At 39.6% G+C, this 14,880-nt stretch overlaps 2 protein-coding genes across 4 annotated transcripts in view; one reads left to right on the plus strand and one right to left on the minus strand.

Moving 5' to 3' along the window:
- arhgef12b (Rho guanine nucleotide exchange factor (GEF) 12b) overlaps positions 1 to 4,872 on the plus strand; it is a 44,994-nt gene extending 40,122 nt beyond the window's left edge. For all 3 annotated transcript variants that reach the window (XM_034684019.1, XM_034684021.1, XM_034684020.1), the window contains 7 exons: positions 29 to 109; positions 182 to 276; positions 535 to 849; positions 973 to 1,197; positions 1,476 to 1,678; positions 2,893 to 2,965; positions 3,046 to 4,872. In XM_034684019.1, coding sequence (XP_034539910.1) covers positions 29 to 109; positions 182 to 276; positions 535 to 849; positions 973 to 1,197; positions 1,476 to 1,678; positions 2,893 to 2,965; positions 3,046 to 3,068 — 1,015 coding nt within the window. In that variant the 3' untranslated portion in view covers positions 3,069 to 4,872. The remainder of the gene's footprint in view (positions 1 to 28; positions 110 to 181; positions 277 to 534; positions 850 to 972; positions 1,198 to 1,475; positions 1,679 to 2,892; positions 2,966 to 3,045) is intronic.
- Positions 4,873 to 7,065: 2,193 nt separating this feature from the next.
- Positions 7,066 to 8,994, minus strand: tlcd5b (TLC domain containing 5b). Its single transcript, XM_034684252.1, has 2 exons — positions 8,805 to 8,994; positions 7,066 to 7,908 (listed from the first exon to the last, which is right to left on the minus strand). The coding sequence occupies exons 1-2, from the start codon at positions 8,992 to 8,994 to the stop codon at positions 7,385 to 7,387; spliced, it is 714 nt and encodes a 237-aa protein (XP_034540143.1). The 3' UTR covers positions 7,066 to 7,384.
- Between the last annotated feature and the right edge of the window lie 5,886 nt (positions 8,995 to 14,880).

The following is a 14,880-nucleotide window of genomic DNA, read 5'->3' on the forward strand; positions in this document are numbered from 1 at the left end:
ATCTTTAATGATTCATTGTCTCATCCAGGTGGCAGTGTCTGATCACACAGTGTGCAGACGCCATGAAGGCCAAACCTCACAGCAGAGACAAGCCTGCGGCTCAGACAGAGTGAGTTTAATAACGCAGCCTGGTAAGTGTTTTATATTCAGCCTCGTTCTGATGAGAGTGTGTTGGTTTCAGTGCTGAGCGAGACGCGATCGAGATCATCAAACACGGGTTGCCCAAGGTGAGCAAAGATCCTGGAGGCACATCAGATGGAGGCATCAACTCTGCAGGTAGTGTGGCTGTGGCTGAGTGTGCTGAAACTTTATGGCTGTTAATCCACAGATAGGAAATATTCATGATAACTGTTTGAGTCATTTACTGAACCTTCATGTACATCTTCATGAAGTGTATATCTGTGAGCTTTGGACTTTTAGTGGCACAAGGAATAAATAAGCACAATAAACACAATAAATAAAGAAGCATTACAACATTTGTTGAATACTTTGATTAAAATCTTTGAATGTTTTTCTTCTCATGTTCTCGATCAGATCTTGCGTCTCAGTGCATCCCAGAAAAAGACGATGCCTCTTCTCCAGAGCTTCAGCCTCCACTGAGTACCAACCCGTTTGACGGCATGAAATCAGAGGATGAAGAAGAGGAGCCACCCTCGGCAGACAGACAGGAGGAAGAGGAGGTTGATGAAGAAATCGATGAAGCAGAGCTGGAGGCTTTCCTGGACGGGCAGCTGGTTGACGGTCTGCCCTTCCTGCAGAAGGAGTCCCCTCAGGGTGTCGTGGCTGAAAGCCAAGAAAACAACACATTTGAGGTTCCCTCCTCCAAAGGTGAAGAGGCTCTCAGGACATGTAAGTGGCAGGTTAAAGGGTCATTTCACTCAAATTTCTAAACATATGTAGCATGTTTTTTAAACACTAAGTTTTAAGATGTCTTTGACGTCAATAAAAATTGTCGTGTTTTTTCTTTTCCAGTGTCGATGCTGAAGCAGGCTCTGTTCAACCACATGATCAGCAGAGAAATGGGAGAGGAGGCAGAGGAGAGCAGGCAGAGTGCGGCCCCTGAGGGTCAGCTGAGTGCCTCTTTACCCGGGAGCCCAGAGGGACCGTCTGTAGCGGTTGATGAGAGCCAGGCCTCTGCTGGTCCACAGAGAGACCCCTCAGGAATCACAGGGACACCTGAGACACCTCAAAGCAATGGTGAGGACATCATGAGAGTTTCCTGTTACACCCAAAGATCAAAGCAACAATTAGATGTTTTTTTAAAGACATACAGCGGTAGGTTGGAAAATTGATCCCAATTTCATACCCGGTAGATAAATATAAAGCTATAAACTGCATGTGGTTAGCCTAGCTTAGCACAAAGACTGACAACAGGGTAAAACAGCTGGCTTTGTTTTCAGAGGTGCTGGGAGGTAGATTTTGTAGCTGCAGGACAGAGCGAGGCTAACTGTGTCCCTTTAATGCTCCTCCATCAGGTGGATATGTGGTTCTGGATTTCTGCGGGGGCTCTGAGGAGAGCGGCACCGATGACGACGGGGGAGTGGGAGTCGACGTGGGGATCGATATGAGCAAACTGCTCTCCTCCTCCTCGCAGACAGGAGGCGTCAGCGGCCCCAACCTCAGCAGGCAGCTCATGACTCACCTGCGCCTCCTGCAGGCCGACCTGCAGTATCTAAAGGTACTGAACACCAGACTGAGTAATGTGGAGTGTCATAGACAAAACAAATCCAAGCTGAAAGAAGTTAAATGTGTTATTGTTTTATTATGTTATGGGCTGGTTTCTCTGCTCCTACTAGAATCCAGCCCAGTTTAAAAAAGAGGACTATCTCATAAAAATATGATAAAATCAGAGAATAAGAGTAAATATATCTTAATACAATTTTATTTTGTGTTTATTATCAAACATGTTTGAACGTATAACTGAACAGTTTTTGTCACCAGAGACTGAGGATTGTAAAATGAGAGGTAAACCTTTGGTTCTAAGTAAGACACCATCGTACCGACTTCAGACCAGCAGAAATGTAAGATGACAGTGAGTTCAAGCAGGCACTTAATTAAAGTTCTCAAAAAGATGTCCTAAATGCTCTATTAGCAAATAGTCAATTCTTATTGGTCTGATCCTGATCTAAGGACTGACAGGACCTGATTCACTTACAGGATTGCATGCCTCCTAAATCTGTGCAAAAGAGACAAAGAGACATCAGCTAATTCACAAGGCACAGGTAAAAGGTTAAATCCCCCACAACCTGAGCTGCAGGGTAAAGCCTGTCTCTGTGTCTCTGTGCTGATTGTGTTTAAATGATCCATTATGCTTTCATTTGGGGCAAAATGTGACTCTTTCTATGCAAATTAGCCTCACTGCAAAAAAAAGTCTGATTCACAAACACTGAGAGACATTTTTATCGTCTGCTGAGAGTTTGAGACGACTGAGGTGGTGTTTATATATGATGTCACTAAAATGTTCAATGATCATGACAGCACAGCCCCCTCAGGATGACCTGAAATGATAAACATGTTCATAAAGTCTCATGACAGGGAGGAAGCTTTGTCACATCTGTCATGAACCAACTTCACAAAACGAATAAGTCGGACCGAGCTTCATTTAGCTCATCGTTTACTTGTGGATAGATCTGAGCTCCGTCACGATGAGAGTACGTGCAACAGAGAGTGGAGACGGCTTTTCTCCACAGTCAGATGCAAACCAGAGCAAACTGCGCAAAGCTGCAGATCTTTGTAGCTTTTTTTGGACATTAGGGCAATATGATTTTTGAATTTGACCTTTTAGACAGAGCAGGTAGTGCAAGAAAAGGGTGCAATTCATGACTCTATTAGTGGCTGCATCCAGTCTTGGCGATCTTTTCCCTGACATTTGTTTCATTGATCTGCATCCAGGAGGTGGAGACGAAGTACAACGAGCTGAGACAGACGCACAGTGACCCTGAAACAGACTCAGAAGACAACAATGGTGCGTTTGTCTCCATCTTTGAGTCATCATGCTGTAGTTGAAGAGTCTTTGTTCATTAACTGTTTCACTCTGTCTTAAAGGTTTGACGGATGGGATCCAGTGATCAAAGACCTCCTTCTTTCTTGGCATCATGAGCCAAGTTTAATGTCACTCCGTAAGTTTCCTCCGGGTTATTTAACACTGATGTTGCTCCGACAACAGAAGCTGGATGTCTGATCACTTCAGGCATGTGAAGACTTTCTCGTCATTATCAGGACTGCTCCACTATAGACTCAGACTCAAAATCCCCCTGAGGAGAGATACTGTGGAATTACCCAAGGGCAGTTCAGTCCATCTTTGCTCTAATAATGTTATTATTACATGCATAAATTATCGTAAACACTGGAGAAGCATAATGGAAGAAGACAAACTGTGGACGTGGTGCAGCAGAGGAGCAGGACTGTGAGCAGGAGGACTCTCTGAGGATCAAGACGTTGGATTTTCTTGATCAGGACTCACTGCTGTAAGCTTGATGTTCAGTTCTGCAATACTAAACACTTTTAGAAACACTTTTTCACATTTCTAACCTAGCTTGCTGAACGGGTGAACATGCTGAAAGACAGTCGTCTATATTTTGTAACAGCACTGAAAGGTGAACTTTTATTACCAGAATCTCCTCTCGTCATGTTTCCAGGGTCTGTAACATTTGCAGAAATTATTCAAAAGGCTGTAAGATCCCTAAAACGACTATTATATATCAGGTTGTATGTTTTGTATTGATTGTCTTCAGCCTAGCATAACATACAAATACAATCAAGGAGGGTCAGCAAACCTAAATCAAATCACACAGCGCAAACTTCAACTGCCTGTATCTTGTTTGCTTCACACTCACAGAGATGTTCAAATGGTTTAGAGGTTTTCAGTGGTTGCACTCATTCATTAAACAGCGTGTGCTAACTTTGCTCTATATCTGCACAGACAGAAAAACTGCTCCATGTCAGGAAGACGATTTATCAGTAAGTTCTGTATGAAGCCGCACATCTTTTGAACCTTTTAAGTCACATTTTTGAACCTTGCGACAACTGAGCAAACTTTTTCAATTCAGTACCAGTCTTTATGCTAAGCTAGGCTAACCATGTCTTGAATCCATTTCCATATTTAATGCACAGATACAGCAGTTACTACAGCAATCTGAATTTCTAACTCACTTTTGAACCTTGGACGCGCCCATGCTGGCTGTTCAATGCTGAGCAAAAGCATATCTCTTAAAATCAGCAAGTTCTCCTTCAGGCACATGAATTCTATCTTTAATAAAACATCCCTCAGCACGTGTAGAAATGTATTTCTTGTCCCAGTTGATCAAACTAAACAACTTAATTTGGCACTACCTACAAATTTATAATAATAATAAGTGAACTGGTTGACTTACTTTTGCTGTCTGAGAAAATGTCATTTCTATGAACCTGTTCAAAAGCTGTCCATAAACCTACAGTTTTAAAATTTCCTGTAGCACTTGAATGCAGCATAATAAAGCAAACACACAAAGCTAGACCCAGATGAGCTCTGTCTACAGCTCATGATATCTTCATGACTTTATTATGAGTTTGTTGCCATGCAGTGAGGAAACAGAGTTTGTAAACCCTGAAACAGGTTTTCTGTATTTGTTGTTTGTTTTTCCACGAGGAGGAGATTTCTGCAGCTGTAACAAAGAACAGATTTTCACTGTGTGCCACTTCTGATGTTTTGCTGGTGCTGCACATCACATCACACTCTGTACACCACCAGCTCTTCACAGTTTGCAGCATGTCTTTTTTTGTTTAAATTGATTGTAAATGTATTTCCCTTCCTCTGTCTTTAATGATAAACTAACCTGAGTGCCATTTTTTACCTCTTTGTACATCATGAATCACTAAAATATTTCATCTTAACTGGCTTGAACATGATGAGACTTTATTCAGGATCATATTTATTCTGCCACAGAATTCTTATCTTCTCTTAATGACCATCTTCTACGTGCACAGCCCGTTAATCTTTGTAAGACTAAAGCCACAACGAGTCACTTTCAGCAGAAAGACTCAAACATTCACCGGCCTCAAGACTGCAGAGCTGACATGATGTCTTTAGAAAAACATCAACCAGGAATCAAACCTGAAAGAAATGTTCAAACAAAGATTTCTCAAGGACCAATTTAAATGGAAAGAAATATAAATTACAAGTATGACCGTGTATCAAAGGTTTGTTTATTTTAAACGATGCAATCAATCATTTCATAATTTAACATTAACTAATTAAAAAAGGAGTTAAGTATGCAGCATGAATCAGTTATATTCAAAGTTTTATATTTCATCACATTTCTTTAAACTTGGTTACTTCTTTGATGACTTTGCTGTGAACACAAAAACCTTCTTTAGAGCTTAGATTAAATTATGACAATAGTGAAAATATCTGCAAAAAGTGTGCCTTGAATTTGATTTTGGTCCAGGTGAGTAAAAGAATAGGCTTTTTTTATTATTCTTGTGGAGGCATGTGCATGACGAACCACACAAAGGTTTAGAGGAAAAAATCAACTAGATGTTGTTTTAGAAATGTCTTTACATTTATTTTAAAAGTCTGACATTTTTCACAACCCCCTTGAGGCACTACATCAGTTATAATATCCTGTATGCAGGTTGTTGGGAGACACTGTAAACATATCAGGGTTGTCGAATGATTTGATTTTTTTAACTCGCTCTTCATCGCAAATTAATCACGCATTTTTGATCTCTTCTGAAAGTTCCTTAAAATTATATTTTCAAGTCTTTTTTTAATGTTATATTTTTTGGGCATTATCACCTTTAATGGAAAGCTGGCGAGAGAGAGGAAACGTGGGGAGCAGAGAGCTGGGGAAGACACGCAGCAAATCCTCGAGGCCGGAATTGAACCTGCGACCTCTGTGATTAGGGCCACAGCCTCTGTATATGGGGCCACTTAGCCGGCTAGGCCAACACCCCCCCATATTTTCAAGTTTTTGATACTCTTATCAACTTGGGAGTGGACAAAAATGCTTGCTTTATGCAAATGTATGAATATTATTTTTATTGCAACAATCCAAAACAATGATTAGTATCTGATTAGTATCTTCTTGCGTTGCTCAATGTAGAGCTCATTATCACCACAGCCCCTTGATTTAACAGTTGGCATGCTGTGACACACTGATACACATTTGATGCTCTTGTGTAGTGGTCTGAAAAATACATCTGATTGGTCTTGAGAGGATTAACAAGATTACAAAGAAGAGCAAAAAGATGTTCATATGGCAGCTCAACACCAACAATGAGTTCAAAAACATGTACTAGAAGTTTTCCTCAACACCTTCATGCAAAACTGTCTTTATTTTGACGCATAAACTATCTCATCACTTTAATGTAACTTCAGCTTGTAATCGATGAAACCTGTGCAGGTGGAGAAAAAAAAGTGAACAGGTCTGAGATGTTGAGGTCAAGTTAAAAAACATAGCTGACAAGAAAACATGACAGAAATGTTTCTTCTTCTTGTAGCAAATCTGAAAGATATATGTTATGGCAGCAGCATCAGTTACACAGGCAGTATTACCTCTTATATACAGGTGAACTCAATAAAGGTCAACAAGCAACATGAGGACATAAAATGTGTCTCAAATCATCCACCCCTCATGTTTCTACACTGTTTCACTGCTTAATATCTCCACGACAACAAGTACTTGCTACAAAGACAAACAAGTGAGCTTCGGTTGGACTCCAAGAAAACCAGTCGTTATCTTTTGAGGCGGTGCTCCATGTCCTCATACAGAGTGTTGCGACTTCCATGTGTGATCTTTTTGGGTCCAGCAGCAGCATGCAGGGCTGAGTAGTGAAGTTGTTGTGTCAGGCTGGTTCCAGAAGACGCCCAGCCAACATTAGGGGCGTGTTAAGATCTGTGAACTTAAACTTCCTCGACTGAATCTTCCAATAAATACCAAAATTCTTCAAGGAAATATTTTCATTTTTGAAGATCTTCTCTAAACAGAATTAATCAGTGTGGGTGCCTTAACTTTATCGTTTTGATGACAATGTTTACAAAGTTTCACAGGAGATACCACAGGTTCAGTGTTGAGCTTTGTCCTGTTAAACCATGCCCAATAAGTCAAATACTGAGGTTTTTAAGGAGCCCTGAGCTTTGGCCGAACGTGCTGGTTCCAGGCTGTTTTTGCAGGCCATCACCTCCTGTTCTTTTAGAATGCTAAGTGGAGATAGCTCAATCAGACTCTTACATTACTTAACATAGAACCCTTTAACAAAGAAGTAACCTCATAGTGGTTACTGTGGCATCAAGTGTCTTACTTTGCTTTGGTAGACATATTATAGAGGCAACAATAGAGCTTTGTAAGACTTCGTCCCTGCAGGAGTTATGAGTTCAGTCACCCTTGGGATGATGTCTAAAAGCTCATCCAGTGTTTTTGTTCTTTTCTTTCAGCGTGTGGTTGTCCCACCATCGTTTATACTTGGCCTTACTTTTCTTGTAACCAAATTTGGCAATATCCACCATGAACACCCAGGCTAGTCCATACATGACCACGCCACCCACTTTCATTATCAGGGAAGTCCTGGGAGAGGTGAGCTCACAGTAAAACATCGCCGTGCCCACTCCCACTCGCACAGTGGCAAACAGAAAGATGAAGAGTAGGTCCACAGCGTCGCCCAGAAGACTGTCGTACAGGTCCAACTTTCGGAGGAACCAGCGGGTCTGCAGCAGGGGGTTGGTGATCTCGCTGCCGAAGATTACTGCACAGGTCTCACAACCCGACTCCCCCATGAGTAAAGCCAGAAGAATGCCGACGATGCTCGCAGCATGGTGTGCCAGCATGACGGGACCCTCCGTTCGGTTACATATGCACCAGCCCATGTCAAAGAAGAAGTAGCCCAGGCAGACGGACAGGGAGAACGTCTGCAGCTCAGTGTTTTCTGTGCCTGGGGAGCAGAAGGAAACAGTTTGGGTACATTCATAAAGACTAGGCATGTGATCAGGAAAGGTTGAGCAAAGTTATAATGTAGTACATGTAGTACTTTAAGTTTACTAATTACTACTTTGAAATGTAAAGAAAGATTTAAACAGCCCTCTGAAATCCAGCCAGCCATAGGTTTTGGGTGGCCAATCAGCTTACAGGGGGTCATGGCAACCTGTGGATACTTCCTTGAGCCGCCACTGATTGAGTGCTAATCTGCTTATTTACTGAGTGTCTAAAACATAGTATAATATCTTATTATTTCTTCTAAAATTCAATGTCTCTCTTTTGATTGAAGGTCATCTGTAGCACAGGAAAACACAACTTTTAACTGTCACAGAGCTTCATTAACTTTCAATGCAGTAGCAGGCCACTCAAAATGGTGCCAATGTTTTAATAGCTCTACTTCAACACTTACACAGATCCTGCAGCGTAGCTTAAATAAATACGTTTACATTTGCAATAAAAAATATAATGTAAGTTTTATACTTCCAGTTATAATAACTTGAAGTTAAAGAGTAAAATCCTGGAACTCATCGCCTGATCACTTGAAACGTATTGCAAACTTCACCACTTTGAAGAAAGACACTAAATCTGTTTTTTTGTGTACGCTGTGCAGTTTACCTTTTCTTTCATCCCTTTTAACCTCCTGTTTTTACCTTTGTTCTCACAAATGCCCTTCTAGGGATGAGTGTTGAAAATTAGGATCTCCTTTAAACACTATGATTCCTGGATAAGATGGCTGTTTTCATTTTGTCTACATATATTGTAGCTTTCACTAAAAAATAAACAAATAAACAAACCATAAATAAGTAAGTTAGTAAGAAAGTCTAGCTACTGTGGTCTGTGTATTCCACTGACCTGCGTGTGTCAGGGGCCAGGGTCCATCTATGAAGATGACGTAGGCCGTCAGCAGCACGATGAAGACCCCATGAGACAGAGTAACCAGCCGACAGTTCCACTCGGGCCGTCGGTCAGAGAACGTCCAGCAGAACAACAGGTAGAGAACGAACCAGCCAATCAGGCTGCAGATCACCTCCAGCACTGGCATGGCGATCTGTCCCTGTGAAAAGATTGGAGTTATATCAGCTTAACAACTTTGATCTGTGTCTCTATCATGTGGAGAAGGTATTAAAGTGAATGAAAATGAAAATGTCACTGGTCCCTCAGAGGTCTTTAGACTTAAAGCTCCTGTGAGAAGTTTTTAGCTGGTTAAGAAACAGACTAAGATGAATATCAATGCTATATATGACAAACAAAAGCAAACAAGACCATCAGTGATAGGAGTGATTATTTCTCCTCTTTTATTTGTAATGTCTAGAGATGCTGGCGGGGGGTGGGTGCCAGTCAAACTCATTAACTCCATGAAAGTAAAACAGCCTTTAGGTGCTTTTCCAAGTCAAAGATTTACAGTGAGGGAGACATTTGAATGTTAAAATAACGCAAAGTGAAACTTCTGACACATACAGAATAAAGTCAACCAAGAGCTAATAGGTACTGCTTTGTCCACAGGGGGCGCCAAAACTAAGGAGCTTTAATAAAGTATCTTTAACAGCTGAGCAGTCAGCAGAGAAGGTTTTGATTTAAGGTTGTCGCCATAGGCATACTTCATTTACCATCAATGTGGGAAGGCAATTCACTGATTAACCAATAGGTCATTACCAACATACTGTGTTGCCCCCAATTAAGAGATATTGATGTCAACTATTGAGTTACTGTCAACCCAAACTTACATTTGAATATTTTTCATAGTGCTGGAAACTCAACATTTACCCTTTAAATTAAACATATATATATTTATAAAACAAGTCTATGCACATGATCAAAATGCAAACACACATGTCGAACTCTTCCTACTTTAGTAGTAATTTGTCTTTAATAATCAGTTCAACAATGTCTTTTTATAGTAACTATATATCCCTAGTACAAACAGATAATAGATGACTTCATATATAGAAAATACATGTTCATAGTTATCATGAAATAACACCAAACAGAACTCATAATGATCTTTAATATATCAAAACAGGAACATTTATGATGATACTTAAAGATGTTTTCACTGCTGCATATCATCACATATAGTGTCATAACTGTTAGTATTTAAAACATGTTTGCAGCTTATAAATGTGTAAAGCAGGGTGCACAATCAAGGTAATAGAAGGTGAGTAACATAGTTAGAAAGACCTTGAGTTTAATACCGCACCATATCAGGTAAATGAGTGACTTTAATAAAAAACAGCAGTTTAGTGAGGTCGTCTTTAATGCTTTTTCTCCCCCATGAATACAGTTCAGAACTGACCCAGTGTTGCGTTAGTGCCAATATTGGTTTAGTTTTGACCCAGTGACTTTTACTGTAGTGTGTAACACTATTACAAATGACTAACCTTAACTCCTCCTCCTTTCAGTTGTCCTCAGATTCAGGAAACATTTAGAAATGTACTCCAACGGTCGCAGACAGGCTTGTCCTCCATCACCGTATGTGCATCATTAAAGGCAGGAAAACTTCAGCAAAATGCCTAAAAGCTCAGCACATTTCCAAATGACACATGTCCAATCTGTCAAGATGACAGAAATACCATGTGCAGGCTACTATAGACAGTTAGTGGATCCTTTATCCCTTCCCCCTGGACCTCAGACCTGATCCTCTTAAAGGATTACAGTCTCTACTTCTCTGCAGAAACCTGCTTTTAGACAGGATGGGTGATACCATGCAGCAGCTGTGTCACACTGAAGTAACACTAAACTCAATTTACACATACCACCAAATCATCTGACCACATCACTCCTGTTCTCATCCAACTTCACTGGCTCCCTGCCCCATACCGCATCCATTACAAAATCCTTCTCCTCACCTACAAAGCTCTTCATAACCTGGCCCCCACTTACCTCCGCGACCTCCTTCATGAATACACTCCCTCACACTCCCTCCGCTCAACCTCTGCTGGACTATTAACAATTCCACCATCACGCCTCAGTACCATGGGTGCCCAAGCCTTCAGCTACTCAGCACCCAGACTCTGGAACTCCCTCCCCCCACACTTAAGACAGTCGGACTCCATAACATCATTCAAATCCCAACTCAAAACTCACCTGTTCAAACTGGCATATTCACTCTAAACTGGACTCTCTGCACCTCACTAGTTTTTACTTTTTAGTTTTTGTTTGTTTGTTTTTATGATGTTTTAATGATGTATGCTTTTATGATCTGTAAGGTGACCTTGGGTGATCTGAAAGGCGCCCAAAATAAAATGTATTATTATTATTATTATTATTACATAACACCCCATCCTGATGTCTTTGCATTGGCTGAATTCAAATGAAGTGTGTGAAGAGTTCAGAGTCAGCAGTGTGTGTCTTCTATAGATACGTAGATAGATTCACTGACCATGAAAATGACAAACATGAATTAAAAAAAAGTTTTGATTTAAAGCATTTAGGCCTAATCAAATGACAGCGGAATGTAACTGAGCACTAAGATTTAAGAGTAAAGGCTCAAGCGCAAGGTGTTTGCAGAATTGGTGAGTGTTTTCATTAGATGATATTGATGTGCTTCATTGTGCTATATTCATTTTCAAATCTTGTGTGAAAGAACTTTCCATTACACGTGCAGTGTACGTTGTTTGCATGTACAACATTACTTTTTGCATCATGTACAACACAACTTTTCATACCATTTGCAACAACATGTGTAATAACACTTTTCTTATCATGTGTGAATAACTTCACATGCCTGTGCAATGTTACTTTTTGCATCACAACACAACTTTCCATAATATCAGAATAACATTATTCATATAATGTGCAACGTTGATTTCATATCACGTGTAATAATACTTTTCATACAATGGGTATTGATACTTTTCATATCATATGTAGTACACTTTTTGTACCATGTGTAATACACTTTTCATACCATATGTAATAACATATTTCATATCATGTGTAATAATACTTTTCATATCATATGTAATAAGCTTTTTATACCATGTGTAATACACTTTTCATACCATATGTAATAACACTTTTCACATCATGTGTAATAACACTTTCACATCATATGTAATAACACTTTTCATGCCATGTGTAATAACACATTTCACATCACGTCTAATATTGCTTTTCATTCCATGTGTAATAATCCAGTAAATGGACTGTATTTGAATAATGTGTTCTCTGCTCTTCTGTCCACTCAAAGAGTTTTCACATTCATCCATTCACACCTCCTTCATACACTGAAGTCAGAGGCTGCTGTGTTAAGTACCCTTCAGTATCAACTAATCACATCCCCACACTGCTGGCACAGCCACTGGGGGAAATTTGGGATTAAGTGTCCTGCTCAAGGATGCCTTGACATGTGAACAGCGGGACCTGGGATCGAAACCAACTCTACAACTGAGCCACAGCTGCCTCCAAATTATCCTTTACACAGCAAATTAATTTACCTTTCATATCATGTGCAATATCACTTCTTTGTTTCATATCAGAGGTCATGTGCAATATTCCTGAATCCTCATGTTGTTTTTTTTAACACCAAGTTTAATTCAACTTTCACAATCATGTGTTGTATTTTTCCCCCCCATATCATCTTCAGATCCTTTTCACATCATACACTATCTTATAATCATTATATGGTGGAATTCATGTTTTCACTATCCCTCAGCATTCCTATCAAACCTGCTTTCAGTTTTTCCCACGTTCTCTTTATATTTGATTATGTTGGATGGTGTTTGTGTTATAAATGATTTCTACCATATAATAATAATTACAAATAAATTGTATGATATGATTATTTGTTTTTTTAGTGAAGCTTTGCATTAGAATTACTTCAGGGGTAAATAAAGTTCAATCTAATTATTTTATGTTTCCTCTATTCTGATATTTCGCTTTGTCTCAGAAAAAGTATCGATTTCTTTGCAGGGAAACATTTTTGATATCTGTACTGTTAAGTGAAAGTCATACATCTTATTTTATTTTATTTTTTTAAATGTATAAATACTTGTAAAGGGGACATGCGAAGACTAAAGGCTTGGGAAGGAAAGCCTTGTAATTAGTTTATTCAAAAGTAGGATTGATCCTGGAGAAATGAACACTCCTACAATAGTGAGCTCCAGGTGGTAGGCAGGCTAATGCTTATAAATAAGCACAGGCCAATTCATTAGACACACCAAGACCCCTCTCATTATTATTAACCCAAACCCATAAGACTGTTTAGTGGTGATGAGGGTGTTGTACTGGAGAGCTATATTAGAAGGTGTTTTTATTCTACTCCTGGGATGTGTGTAAATAGATGCAGAAAGACGATTTAGTTTGCCTCTAAATGTGATGCAGTGCAACACTACTGAAAACTACAACTTCAACAATATAAAGACAAAGGAATGACATGAATGCCTCTCGGACTCTCACCTGGATGTTATCATATTCATTGAGGTAGGAGTTGTTGTATTGGATCCCTTCATACTGTAGAAGTGTATCTGCTGCAGATGACTGATGGAGCCACATTTGGCCCTGCAGCTAAATGTTCACTCTGGGCTCTACAGCTGCTGGTTCATAACCTGTGTAGGGGCGGTCAGCTCTCACCTGACTGTCTGGGAGCATTAACCCACTTCTAGAGTTCCTCTAATCTGACACAAGAGCTGATTACTTGTCAGTCATGGGCAGGTCAAACAAGCAGTAATACAATTTGGATCATTCAGCTTCAAAAAAGTTGACACGCAAGATTGTTGCGTGATTGTTCCTTGTGAAAGAAACTGAAGGTATTATAGGACAGGCTTAGTAAAAGACAAGAACCTTCACTTCACTTTGACATCTCTTCACACATATTGATGCATTTTTTAAAAGGTTTGTAGGTGTGTATTTAAGGTCTTTAAGAGGAAATAATAGCAAAGACAAATATATTCTCCTTGATATCACAAACCTAAAGTAAAGATGGGTAAAACTGGAGGTCTACCTCTCTGTAAAATGTTGGTTATGATGCAGTTTTAATGTTTGCAAACTTAAAAGAGAGCAAACAAAGAAGAGATATGGTAATTTAATGTCATTCAGGTACTTCAGTGTGGACATGGGTCTCTATAAAAAGGACATGCTAAACTTGAATGGGTCCAAGTGATATTTATCTTTATCCTGTGGTCATATTTTTGTGTATTTCAATAGAAACACGTGAGCACAGTCAACATAATGCATTGTAGTGTATTCTTAAACTTCACTTTTTTCCCCCTCGAGTTCTTGGCTATTCTGATAAAACAATGTATATTTACAGGAAACACTGTAGTACGTTTACACTTAAATAATGGATTGTCAGCCAGACAAAAGAAGCAAAAAAATATCATTTGGGACATTTAGTAACTCTGAGTGCATTTCTCACTATTTTGAAAAAAATAGTTTACAAAAAAGATTTATGGAGAAAATAAATAGATTATTCCATATTGAAAATATTATTTAGTTGTAGTCTGCTACAGGCAGTCAAGGCAAATGCTAGGGGCGCTGACTTTCCATAGGGGGCGCCACTTGCACCCTAAATGAGTGAGGAAGAAAATGTGAAGATAATAGGAAAAATAATTGTTTTATGTTATATAAATGGGGCAGCTGTGGCTCAGTGGATAGTCAGTCATCTATCAATCGGAAGGTTGGTGGTTCGATCCCAGTTCCGGCAGTCACATGCCGAACTGTCCTTGAGCAAGACAGTGAACCCCAAATTGCTCCCTCTGTTGTTCAGCTGTGTGTGAATGTGTATGAATGATATTAGCTAATACTGATGGTCCCTCACTATATAGCAGCCTCTGCCATCAGTAAGTGAATGGGTGTGAAAAGCTGAATGTGACAAGTAATGTTAAAGCACTTTGAGTGGTCAGACAGACTAGAAAAGCTCTAAATAAGTACAAGTCCATTTACCATTTACTGTGAAAATTATTGTGTTATATAATGACTGAATAAATAC

Source organism: Notolabrus celidotus, chromosome 5 (genome assembly GCF_009762535.1).
Source record: "Notolabrus celidotus isolate fNotCel1 chromosome 5, fNotCel1.pri, whole genome shotgun sequence".
NCBI classification, from domain to species: Eukaryota; Metazoa; Chordata; class Actinopteri; order Labriformes; family Labridae; genus Notolabrus; species Notolabrus celidotus.